This window comes from Microcebus murinus, chromosome 6 (assembly GCF_040939455.1).
Source record: "Microcebus murinus isolate Inina chromosome 6, M.murinus_Inina_mat1.0, whole genome shotgun sequence".
NCBI classification, from domain to species: domain Eukaryota; kingdom Metazoa; phylum Chordata; class Mammalia; order Primates; family Cheirogaleidae; genus Microcebus; species Microcebus murinus.
The window spans coordinates 27,103,089-27,115,892 of record NC_134109.1 but is presented as its reverse complement, the minus strand read 5'-3'; the positions used below and the strand labels follow the sequence as shown (position 1 = coordinate 27,115,892).

At 36.4% G+C, this 12,804-nt stretch overlaps 1 protein-coding gene across 2 annotated transcripts in view; it reads left to right on the top strand.

Annotated features, from left to right (window-relative positions):
* The window catches only part of YLPM1 (YLP motif containing 1), a 62,282-nt gene extending 49,918 nt beyond the window's left edge, over window positions 1-12,364 (top strand). Inside the window, exons 19-21 of one of the 2 annotated variants that reach the window (XM_076003863.1) lie at window positions 5,451-5,581; window positions 11,452-11,634; window positions 11,956-12,364. In XM_076003863.1, the coding sequence (XP_075859978.1) occupies window positions 5,451-5,581; window positions 11,452-11,598 (278 nt within the window). In that variant the 3' untranslated portion in view covers window positions 11,599-11,634; window positions 11,956-12,364. Of the gene's footprint in view, window positions 1-5,450; window positions 5,582-11,451; window positions 11,635-11,955 lie in introns of those variants that run through there. The other variant, XR_002223260.2, reaches the window with a different exon arrangement.
* Window positions 12,365-12,804: the final 440 nt, after the last annotated feature.

Here is a 12,804-nt window from a genome sequence, read left to right as displayed (position 1 = left end):
TGGTACCTGATGGTAATGGTCATAGATCTTTCTGCTATAAGATGAACAAATTTCCCAAAACTTCTACTTAAACAAAGATTTCTGGCCTGCCTTACATCCTCCAGTCTATTTTGCTAGCTGTTGGTTCTTGTGACAGAGTGAAAAGAAGAGTATTTTAAAAGAACTGCCTTCAGTACCATTTAAAGTTTTTAGAGTAAACAGACATATTTGATAAATTTAGCAACAAAATACTGTCACTTAAAAAAATCCATTCTTTTATGTTTATCATAAATGTTGGTGCGGATGAGATTTGCTTTTTTAAAGAATATTTAACTGCAGTCCAAAGTTGAACATGATTATGAATACTTTGGATAATAATAGTAATAATAATATTAAAGTTTAAAATTAATTAAAGGCAATTATTTTCCTTGTGTAATAAATTAGAATTTCTAGGTAAAAGGAAGTATAGATATATAATTCTGGTTTTTGAGGCTCTTGCTCTTTAAGATTCTATTTAAATTTTCCTTCAAGTTGTCTTTAGTACCAGATTACAAGGTAAACCAGTTAAAATAATTTGGAATTGCTTAATGTGAGGTTATCTGCCAAGCAAAACATACATATCAAATGAATTCTAGTATTTCATGATGATAACTGTAAAATATTTTTTCAATATTTTTACTTAAAGAGAACCACTTATTATTAAGATTAAGATGAATTAATAAAAGTCTAAGCAAATGTGCTAAGGACTTTTTGAGATAATCAGCCTCACTGATAGATGTAGTATGACTGTCAGTCTCTGTGTTTCTCTTCCTGGTATCATACTGTTACTCTAAAACTAAAGTAACTCTCTAAGTATCTTAAATTCATAGGACAAGTTTTAGTCATTGAGCTCTTTCACTGCTTGGGATGTGTTTCTTACATCAAGGGAGTACATTTTACACACAATTACATTATGCCTTTCATTTTGCCCAACTACTTGTAGCAGTTGATGTTTACCAGGTCCTGTGTTAAAAGATAGCTCCACAAACTGTAGTTTTATTATATTATTGGGATAGGTGCTTTGTTGTCAAGTCTAAAAATGTTGTTTGCTGTATGCCATGTATCAATTATATGTGGTTATTGACATATTCTTTTGCTAGTCTTCCCTCTGTGGGAAATCTTAATAATAACCAACTGTCTTTTCCCCTAGACCTTTAAAGCACTTATGTGTTTAAATACAATTAAATATGTAGGAACATAATAATCATAAATTACTTTTTAAATAATGCTTTAGTTCTGCTTATTGTGACATTAGATTAACTCTGTTTGAAGTTCTATACATTTAGAATAACCCATAAGATGCTAAGATGATTTCTCTCCTCTGGTTCTCTGAATATTGATTATATTTTGGAGCAAAGAGAGAACATAAATAGATAGTCAAGGGGATTATAAAAGTGACACATATTTTAGCTAAGCATATAATCTTCAGAGGCCTTATGTAATATATGATCTGGGGTAATGCTTTTTTAAACTTGAGTCAGTCCATTTTCAACTTTCTAGTTTTTAAAGAGAGAGGAAAATGGAATTTAATTTGTGATGATTATTCAAGAAAATGTGATATTAATCTTGGTATTTCTTGGAATTTCTGGAAAAAATTCTGGCCCGTCTACCATTTGCTTCTCAGAAAATACATTTTATACAAATTCAGTCAATATTAGAGACAGTATATTGGACAATGAATTCCAGAAATGGATTTCTTAATAAGCCATTTCAAATTAAAGGCACTGAAGATCTGGTAATGCATCTAGAAAATAAATTTTACCATCTTTGCAGTTGGGTTTTTGTTGGTTTTTAATAAGAATAACAATGATGTTGTGTATAAGGACTTGTGTCTTGTACCACTGTATCATCTTGAGAGTTAATCCAGCTATGGGAGGAAGGCAAATTGAGTGTGAGCATTCTTCTTCTTCTTCTTCTTCTTCTTCTTCTTCTTCTTTTTTTTAATGGGGACATTCTATTTTTATTTATTTATTTATTCCTGCATCACTTTCACTTCTATTTTCCCTGAAATTCTACCAAATTAGTAGACTCATTTCCCAGCCACAGTTTCTTTTTTTTTTTTCTTTCAGAATTATACAGGGGCATAAATGTTTGGCTTACATGGATTGCTTTTGTACTGCTTGAGTCAAAGTTATTTAAGTGTGCCCATCACCCAGATAGTGTACATTGTACCCATTAGGTATGATTTCACCCATCCCCTCCGCCTCCCTCCCACCTGCATGTTTGCCATTGAATTTTACTTCCATCTCTGCACATGAGTGCTGATCGGTTAGTTCCAATTTAATAGTGAGTACATGTGTTTGCTTTTCCATTCTTGTGATACTTCACTTAGGAGAATGGTCTCCAGTTCCATCCAGATTGTTGCAAAAGGTATTAATTTTCTTATGGCCGAATAGTACTCCATGGTATACATATATCACATTCTTAAAAGTACTTACTACTTTGGTTGGTTCACTGAGCCAACTGAGACAAAGATATTTCTCTAAAACATGAGGATCTTATCTGAGAAATTGCCTTCCTTATGACAATAAATTTAGTTTATTTGGTTACCAGGTACAATTTATTTTTCTGAGTACTTTACCAACATTCTTAAATTATTCTTGGTAATGTAATTATACTGGGTGGAAATGTATTAAGCTTTTGCAGTGTGACACATTGAGCCAGAAGAGGAGTTGAATCTGAGAAATTTTGATTCAAAATTAGTCTACCAGGGAGAAAATACTTACCTAACATCTTTGAAGCAGCTGGTTAGATCTCATTGCAGATTCTTGATCTATGTTCAATATGCATTCAGTTAAGCCTTTGAGTGTTAAATTGGAAGTGGTGTAATTTTAGAACAGTTTATAACAGGCCTGAGCTATATCTGGCATGGGTGTCATACAGTTGTTGAAGGCTGCCTGTGGCCCTCCTTCAGTCCCACCTGACTGGCTTCTTCCCCACTGGGACACAGGCACCCTAATGCAAGGGTGGGTGTTACCTGCCACATCAGGTGTTAGGATTCAACATGGAATCTACTTAAATTCCAACAACATGATTTTAGTTTTTCAGACTGTGAGAACTAGAATATTTAAGACTGTTATCATCCTAATTTAGGTTTCTCCATATAAAGTACTTTTGCTTTTCTCATTTCAATGTCATTTGTCTCTACTTAGGAGTTGATGGGTATTGGCCTTTTACATGTCAAATAGATTCATCTTTTCATAGTTGAAATGTAATTGTTATTTGTATAGGTACATAACCCTTGTATGTTCACCTTGAACAGATTTTCAGAAATACCATTTACATTTAGAAAATATAATACATTGATGTATCTAAAAAATTCATCTGTTGTGCTATAATAATATATATGGTTTTGAATATTTGGTAAAATTCTGTGACTTGCCAAGTTGGATTTAAAACTTCATCTTCACCTTAAAATTTCATCTTTTGAAACCTCTGAAAATCATTAGTGTGAGTGTATTGGATACTAGTCTTTCTTCTGTAATTAACACCCCAGATTTCTCTTCCCTTACCTTATGCCATCCATCTGTGTGTTTGGTTTCCAGTATGCCATGTGGAAGAGGTGTGAGCCTTTCTTCAGCCCAAGAAGGAAACTTTAAATATGTTTGCACAATAAAATTTTGAATTAAACATTTCAAACGAGGGTGCGCTGACTAGAAATACATGCTTTTCCAAAATTCCATGTTGCAACTCCTAGTCTGTAACTCCTGTCATATACCCAGGGTATGAGTAAAAGTTTTTGTAGTTTTCATACTGCCCTTCTGCATTACTGCCTGGCCATACTCTATTCTTGAAATTGAAATATGAAATTTTTCCTTCGAAGTATGTTAATGTCAAAGTTGTTCATATTGAATCTGGAAATCCTTTGAGGTTTATTTAATAAGTGTGTTGGGGCTTCCTACTCTTCTGGTAATACTATACACTATTGAACTGAGAACAGTTTTATTGTTTGTGGGACTTCATTGGTTTTCTAATACCATATCCTGTGTCCCTGTGGATTTAAGGGGTCACTTCTTTTAGATCATGTATAATATGGCCCATCATATACACATAGATAGAGCCATTTGGTACAGCATGTGATTTATAGAGGAGATAAGAAGACTGGATCTGTTGAACTCATCCATGTTATAATTTTGCCAAAATGAGACGATAACATGTTCATGAGTTTTGTAAAGTCTTTTAGTTTGCCTTACTGATTTTTCAATGATAATTGCTTTTATGGGGAAGGGGTTTAGGAACTAAAAGCTTTGTGAAGTATGCACAATTTACCAGTTTCTAAAGCTTGTACAGTTAGTTGTGTGTGAAACTTTTATATTGAAGCATGCATAAACTCACCCTCCTCTCTGTCACTGCTTTCATTGCACTTTTCTTTTCATATCAAGTTCTCTCCAACTTGGTGTCTAAAAGATTGCTATTATATACACTCTGCACCCTTTATGGAATTCAGTGAAGTGTGGTTATTGTGTATTTCGGAAGTTTTTAGGCTTTCCTTTATTGGCCTGATTAATAACAATGTGTTGATATAACTTAAGATGATTCAAAAGTTTAGTACTTCAATGTAGCTAAAAATGTATTTAACTCATAATATTCCACATGTAGTATTCAAAATCAATATTCACAACCAATAAAAAAGACTCAACACATTTTCATTGCGTGTTCTTCTTTAAGACACCTAAACTCATATCTCATAATTTCTGAATCCACAGTCCCTATTCATTTAATTGATTACAGTTTTTGAGCCGTGGGGTACCCTAGCCCTCTCAGATTCAGGGTTCAGAAAGAATTATCAGATCTGGTCTCTTTGGCTGACTAGCCCTTAGCCTCAGAGTGGTTGATAGCACTTCATAGTATAAAATGGTGATCTCATACAGTCAATTTATTTATAAATATTAACTCATGGTGAATGCTCTCACAGTGGCCAAAATCCAAAATAACTGTTCATCTAAAACCTTCTTAAACATTAGCTTGCCTTATTAAGTTCTTGGTACTACCTGCTTTTCATATGACACAGTATCACACCTGATTGCAGATCAAATGGGTGGTGTTAATAGTGTGTTAGAAAAAAAAAGAATGGAAGATACTGTCCAAAAAAACACAACTTTGCATTTTCCTTCATAACATAAAAGCTGGGGAGGGTGGGAGGACAAGGAGGCCAGGAGACAAGTGCCTTTTCTTGCCTTGCCAATGTTTGTTACTTAAACCAACATCGTAATGTAATGACTGCCAGTATGAATACCAAACAAACAATGAAAATTGCACAGAACTTGATATTATCTCAGCCAAGAAGATAATTTGGATCTACAAGTGATGCGCTGCACTCAAAAATGTGGATGTACCCTCTGACAGTGTTCCAGCCTTCTTTTCCCTTGTTTGTGTGTTGTATGCAAACTCACACTCTTCCTTAATGCCGCGGCTCTGTGTTTGTCCCTCAGACAAGTTGGATGGCTTGAGGACTGGTACTAAAAGGAAACGTGACTGGGAGGCGATTGCCAGCAGAATGGAGGATTATCTTCAGCTCCCTGATGATTACGATACTCGTGCTTCTGAGCCTGGGAAAAAGAGGGTAAGAGCCTGTGTCAGTAACTGCCACAGATGAAGAGCCCATTTAGGCATCTGATTTTAGAAAGTTACAGACAGACAATCTCATGAATGCTATTTTTTAGATCAATTTACTTTATACTGTATTATATCACACACCTAAAAAAGGAATCAAACCTTACAAATTATCAGATAAAAATGTACAAGTAACTTAAAAAACAGAGAACAAAACCTCACAAGGCTAATGTGTCAGCCTTAAAGGAGTGGGGAGTGGCCATTTGTGCCATTTTGTCATGGGGTGAAAAAGCCAGGTAGAATAGGATGCTGAAGAAAATCTGTGGGATTTTTTAATGTATTAAGTGTGAAGGGTCCAAGGTTAGATGGAATTAAGCGTGACTCCTTGGGATTCTAGCCATAAGTACTCCATGTAGGTGGTACCATTTACCAAGAGAGAGAAAACTGGGAAAGTTATAAGTTTGAGGGTAAAAAAATCAGAAGTTCAGTGAGGGACCAGTTAAGTTAGAAATCTAAGTGAAGATGTCAGATTGACTGTTGGATTTACTAGTATGAAGTTCATGGGAGAGATCAGACTGAAATAATAAATTTGAGAAAATGATATTTAAAACCATGAGACTGACTGATCTTGCCCAGGAGAAAGTATAGATGGAAAAGATAATAGGATGCAAGACTCTAAAATTTAGAAGTTCAGAGAGAGGTAAGTGTTTCAAGAAGAAGAGAATGGTCAATTTTTAAATGATGTAAAAAAGACAAGTAAGTTGATGATTGGATTTGGCAATATGGAGGTCACCAATGATTGTAGTTTTCTTAGATAAAGGATAGAAGTCTTTGGAACAGATTGAAGAGTAAATAGAAATTGAAGCATGGAACAGCAAACGTAGACAACTTTTTAAAGAAGTGTTGCTATGAAAGGGAGAGAAAAATGAGGCCAGGACATTGGATGAGCTCTCCACATAGATATGAATTCAGTAAAAGGGATAGATGTATATATCCTTTAAAACAAAATAACAAAGCAAAAGGATCATATATGTATTCTTCTGTGCAAGCTAATCTATCTTGATCTTTCTGTGTAAGTCTATACAGACCTAGCATTCTTTTTAAAGGGTTACCTAGTGTGCCATTGTTTGGTTGTACAATCAATCATTCACCCAGTCCCTTACTGATGGATGCTTATGTTGTTTTCATTTTGTTGTTACTGCAAATACTACAGTGAAAGTCATGGTGCATATGTCTTGGCATCTTTTTGGGTTTTTTTGAGGCAGGGTCTCTAGCCAGGCTCACACCTCACTGCAGCCTCAAACTCCTGGACTCAAGTGCTCCTCCTGTCTCAGCCTCCCAAGTAGCTAGGACCACAGTTATGCACCACCATCCCCAGCTAATTTTTCTATTTTTTGTAGAGATAGGGTCTCGCTATATTGCCCAGGCTGGTCCCAAACTCTTGACCTCAAGCAGTCTTCCTCCCATGGCCTCCCAAAGAGCTGGCATTACAGGTGTGAGCCATCGCGCCTGGCCCTGTCTTGGCATCTGTTTGGGAATATATGCCTAGAGTGAATTTTTAACACTAAGGCTGCAGGGTCGTAGTATGACCCTGAATGATATGATTTATCATTCTGACAGATACTGTAAAATTGTTTTCCAAAAAGGTTACATTTATATTTACATACCTATGTGCAAATAAATGTCTATTTTTCCAGACTTACACCAGCAGTGCTGTTATCAAACGTGGTTTTTTTTTTTTGAGACTCACTTTGTTGCCCAGGCTAGAGTGACTGCCATGGCATCAGCCTAGCTCACAGCAACCTCAAACTCCTGGGCTCAAGCGATACTACTGCCTCAGCCTCCCGAGTAGCTAGGACTACAGGCATGCGCCACCATGCCCGGCCAATTTTTTCTCTATATATTAGTTGGCCAATTAATTTCTTTCTATTTATAGTAGAGACAGAGTCTCGCCCTTGCTCAGGCTGGTTTGGAACTCCTGACCTTGAGTGATCTGCCCGCTTGGCCTCCCAGAGTGCTAGGATTACAGGCGTGAGCCACCGTGCCTGGCCTGTTATCAAACTTTTTAACTTTTGACAATCTGATAGGTAAAAAATGTGGTATCTCATTTTCATTTCTTTAATTAAGAATGAGGTTGTGCATATTTCTTTATCTTTATGCATCAGTTTGGTTTTTTTAATGAATTTTCTCAGTGCTTGAATATTAAAGGATATCTTATTCTAAGGGAATAAAAATGCCAGTAAAACTTTATTACAGTGGATACCATTCCAAAGAATCCAGGTTTCAAAGCTCTTTCAAATACTGCAGACAGTCTAAAGCCTGACCTTGTCTGTGTAGTTTGAGGGGATGGGAAAGGGAGATCCCATTAATGGCCTTCCATTTGTGGCCAGCCCCATTGATATATTGATACATCTTATTCCAGTTTTAAGGTTAGAGCCAACAGAAGTAGAAATGGCTCTTACTTGGGAATAATAATAAAGTATAGATCTGGTAACAGTGAATAATCTGAAATGAGAAGTATTTCCTCTCCTTTATTTTTACTCAGGTAACTATCACTCTCTTCAGTAAGGAGTATATAATCCCATGTAGTTTACGTTGTTAAGTTGGGTGGCCAAAGAGAACTGAGTGGTGCACATTCTAGTTCTTTAAAGTTGCTCCTCTTTAATACTCCTCCCCTGCCTTATACCGTGACTTCAAATAGTTTTTAACTTCCAAACCACTCTCCAAAATCAATATCAGAACACAAGATTCCACAGATAGCAAAGAATGCAGAATACTGTACATTAGTTATTCCTTTCCTTGAGTCTCTTGGTTTCTATAAATCAGCCTTTTACAGATACCAGTGGATTCCTTCAATTAGCTTGCTCTATAACAAAAAGGTGGTTCTGTAAAAGTTGATTATATTAAAAATTTACTTAAGCTTTAAAATATAATTTATTTCAGAAATTTTCACTTGCTTAGTTCGGTATAAAATGGTAGCTCACTTGGACTTTAGTTTGTATTTCTTTGATGACTGGAATGTGAACATTTCCCTTGTTTGCTGAATTCATGTATTCTAGGAATATTTTTAGCAACAATGGATGATATAGATGTACCTCAAACCTTTGAGTGTTAGTCAAGATTTTTCTGTATTGTAACAGTTTTGTTTTTTTTTAGCAGGTAAAAACAATTTTTAAAAGTTGTAAATCTCAGAAGTACCTCTAGGACAATTAGGGACACTGACATTCAAGAAGCCATTTTTAGCTGAAAGTCATTATTTTGCTCCTTATATATTTTTTTTTTTTTTTTTTTTTTTTTTTTTTTTTTTTTTGAGACAGAGTCTTGCTTTGTTGTCCAGGCTAGAGTGAGTGCCGTGGCGTCAGTCTAGCTCACAGCAACCTCAAACTCCTGGGCTCAAGCGATCCTACTGCCTCAGCCTCCCCAGTAGCTGGGACTACAGGCATGTGCCACCATGCCCGGCTAATTTTATATATATATCAGTTGGCCAATGAATTTCTTTCTAATTATAGTAGAGACGGGGTCTCCCTCTTGCTCAGGCTGGTTTTGAACTCCTGACCTTGAGCAATCCGCCCGCCTCGGCCTCCCAGAGAGCTAGGATTACAGGCTTGAGCCACCGCGCCCGGCCGCTCCTTATATTTTTAATGTTTTGGTAATCATTTATTCTACAGTGTTGAATGTCTGTATATGAGGTCTGTGAATGAGTCCTCTTAAGGAGCTGACCTCCAGTGGAAGAGTCCCACATGTAAATAAATTATATTTTTTGCCTTTCCATCATCTTGCAGTTAAATAAAAGAATAATTTTATTTTATTTTTATTTTTATTTTATTTTTGAGACAGAATTTCATTCTGTTGCCTGGGTTAGAGTGGTGTGGTGTCAGCCTAGCTCACAGCAACCTCCTGGGCTCAAGCGATCCTCTTGCCTCAGCCTCCCCAGTAGCTGGGACTATAGACATGCACCACCACACCTGGCTAATTTTTACTATTTTCGGTAGAGATGGGGTCTCTCACTCTTGCTCAGGCTGGTCTTGAACTCCTGAGCTCCAGCGATCCTCCTGGCTCAGCCTTCCAGAGAATAAAAATAATTATTTTAATACAGCATCAGGATATATTAGAAATGTTAACAAAATACATAGTTTCCAAAGCATTTTAATTCCAACTTTCAAATCCTGGGAATTTATACTAAAACATACTGCTCATTTAAGAAATAACTATATACTTTTCCTTCTGATCCCACATTCTTTATGTGAGTTTTAAAGACTTAGAATTTCAACTATGGATTTAAAAGTAGCACAGTGAGATTGATCAGTGTATACCTGTGTGCTAAGGATGCCTTGCACATGGATTTAAATTTGCCGTGGGCTGGTTACTTTTTTTTTGTTAGTGGCCACAGTCTGTCCATCCTTCATGCCCCTTAACACATAGTCATCTTTCACTAAAATGTGTATCCCTGATCCCAGGTGAAGCTGAAAGAGTGTGTGAATTAATCAAAATAAACACATCATCAGCATTGATGGGTAGAAGGGCCAAAGATCTTGTGTACTAAAACCCACATTACTTACTAGACTTCTTACTAAGGCCTGTGAAGGAAATTGAGCCATAGGTTTTCTATACACTAAAAATGTATTTTAAGAAGAGTCAGGTGTTGTCAGTTTTCCACTGTTATTCCTACATATCTTCCCTTTGACTAGGTAGTTGATGTTAGCAGAAGCCTAGTCATTTCATTACCAGTCTTGCAAGTGGTAAATAGTGCACCTCAAAGCAATAATGCATTTCCAGGTCCAGTGTAAAGAGCATGGAGTTTCTGTGCTTTAAGTATTTGAACTTTTATGGAATATGATATATCTGCATATATCTTGAAAATTTATTAGTGTATAAGAATGTATGTTTTTTTGAAAATCAGAGTACCATTAGGAAATATTCCTGATCTACGTATTTATAGTTGTAATCTTGCCATAAATGAAATCAATCTCATTATCTCATAAATGAATGTGATAATACCAACTCACTGTTTTCTCTAAGATTAAATAAGAAATATTATATAGAGATCAATAAAATTCATTCTTTAATCTAGGGTGTTTATAGTCTACTAGAGAAGGACAGATCCATAAATGGATAATTATAATATACTGGAAATTCAAAAGTATACATTTCAAAATCCAGAAGTATAATAACTGTAGGAAAGCAATGATAGATTATTCAGTTGGCAAAGGAAAAGAGAGAGAAAGCAGGGAAGGTTGGCTAGATACCTGCCAGGTGGATATTGTTAGGGAAAAGATGTTTCAGGAAGAGGACTAGTGTATATGTGCAAAGTTACAGAAACATGAAATGGCCCGATGTGCTCTGAGAGTTAGAAGGAGTCTATATTGCTTGTATAAAATGCCATAGACACTGGCCAAAAATACTTCAGGAGAGGAGATGGAAGTCAGATCAAGAGGGACCTGTGTGCTTGGGCTTTATCTGGTAGGGGAAGGATTTCAAGCAGATGAGAGTCACAACTTTGTTTTAGGAAGATCATTCTGGCAACATGGATGGAAGGACGTGAGTAGAAACAGGAAAACTAGGTAAAGTTCAGTGCTTTTACTTCAGGTAAAAAACTGAGGTCATTGTAAAAAGCAGTGGCGGAGGAGAGGAAGAGTTCAGGACTGAGCTGAGAGCTGAACTGTTCAGAAGCTGGAATGGTTAGGACTTGGTGATTGACCAGAGAGTTTTCTCTCTATGACTTAAAATATATGGCTTTCTCCAATTCTCCCAAGTTAATTTTTAACTTTTTAAACTGTGGTTTCAAATAAGTTATTCTACCCCTTAGACTATCCAGAGAGGGAGGGGCTCTTTGTGTAATTATTTTTCATAAAGCTCAGCCTAATGCTGTGTTCTTTTTAGGTCAGATGGGCAGACCTGGAAGAAAAGAAGGATGCAGATAGGAAAAGGGCCATAGGTTTTGTGGTCGGACAGACTGATTGGGAGAAGATCACAGATGAAAGTGGTCACCTGGCTGAAAAAGCCCTCAATCGAACCAAATATATATGAGACTTAGTTTTTGAATGGAGTCATTATTCCTGTAAGGTAAGGGTACACAGCATGTAAAGAGCCTACTGTGTGGTTGCTTCAAAGGATTTGAGATAGACAGCATGCTTTGCTAAAAATGCTCTCTTCCTGTATGGTTTTCTAGTTCTGAAAGAGTATGTGCTAGTTGCTAACATTTACAATACAGGCTATCAGAAAAGAAAGCAATTTTCTGCAACCTGGCCAACTTACAAAAATAAAAGACTTGAGAAAAACTGGAATTCCTTAGATTTGGGAAGAAATAGAGTGGTGTGATACTAAAATCTCCTGAATGTTTTGCCTATTCTTTCCTGGTGTGACAGCCTTTTCTTTTCTTTCCAGGTGGTTTGCTTTGAGGTGATCTGAAGCCAAGGCCTCATGGAGCTTCTTTGTGTGTCACCTTGCTTCCACGTTTCAATTTTTATTTTGTTTCTACTGCTTTAGTTTTTTAAAGTTCTCCAGTGTCCCCAAGAGGTATTAGAATCTTGCTGTACCCAAGCAAGACGTTAATTTTTCTTTTTAACTATTTTGGGGAGGGAGGGAGTGATAGCTTAACTGCTGAAGCCAGGTGGGGGTCCGCTGGAGGATTCCAACAGAGAAGATTTCCTCCACTGTACAATGTCACAGACTATCTCTATCATCATTGCTTTGTGGCTGTTTTGTTTTTTACTGTATGTAACTGGTAGCTGATTGTACTAGGATTGAAAACAATAAACTTTCACGATAAAGCCGATGAGATTCATGGGCTATACAGCATGGGCCCCTTTCTCTTGTTTTCTTAATTTTATTTTTATTGCTTTTTAAATATGGTGTGTCCTAATTAAATGCTAGCTGAACATTCCAAAACCTCTTCCCCATTGAATATTATATGGTTCAATGATTCTGTAGCACGTTGTAAAACACGTTTCATCGTTGTTCAAAACACTCATCTTAGTCTTATAGCTGATTTCTGTCTCTATCTTTGTGTCTTGAAGATTGATAGAGACCAAGTTCAAATATTTATCAGTTTCCTGGAGCATGCGTGTTCTGTAACACGAGGCTTTATTTAGAAAACTTTTTGATCCTCTCTCTATTCTTTCCTCTCTTCTTTCCTTCCTCTTTTCACTTTCTCCCTTCATGCTATGTTAGGTTCTGATTTTTTTCCTGATTTGGATTTGAATGCTCGTAGACAGAACTGATGTGCTCCATGGA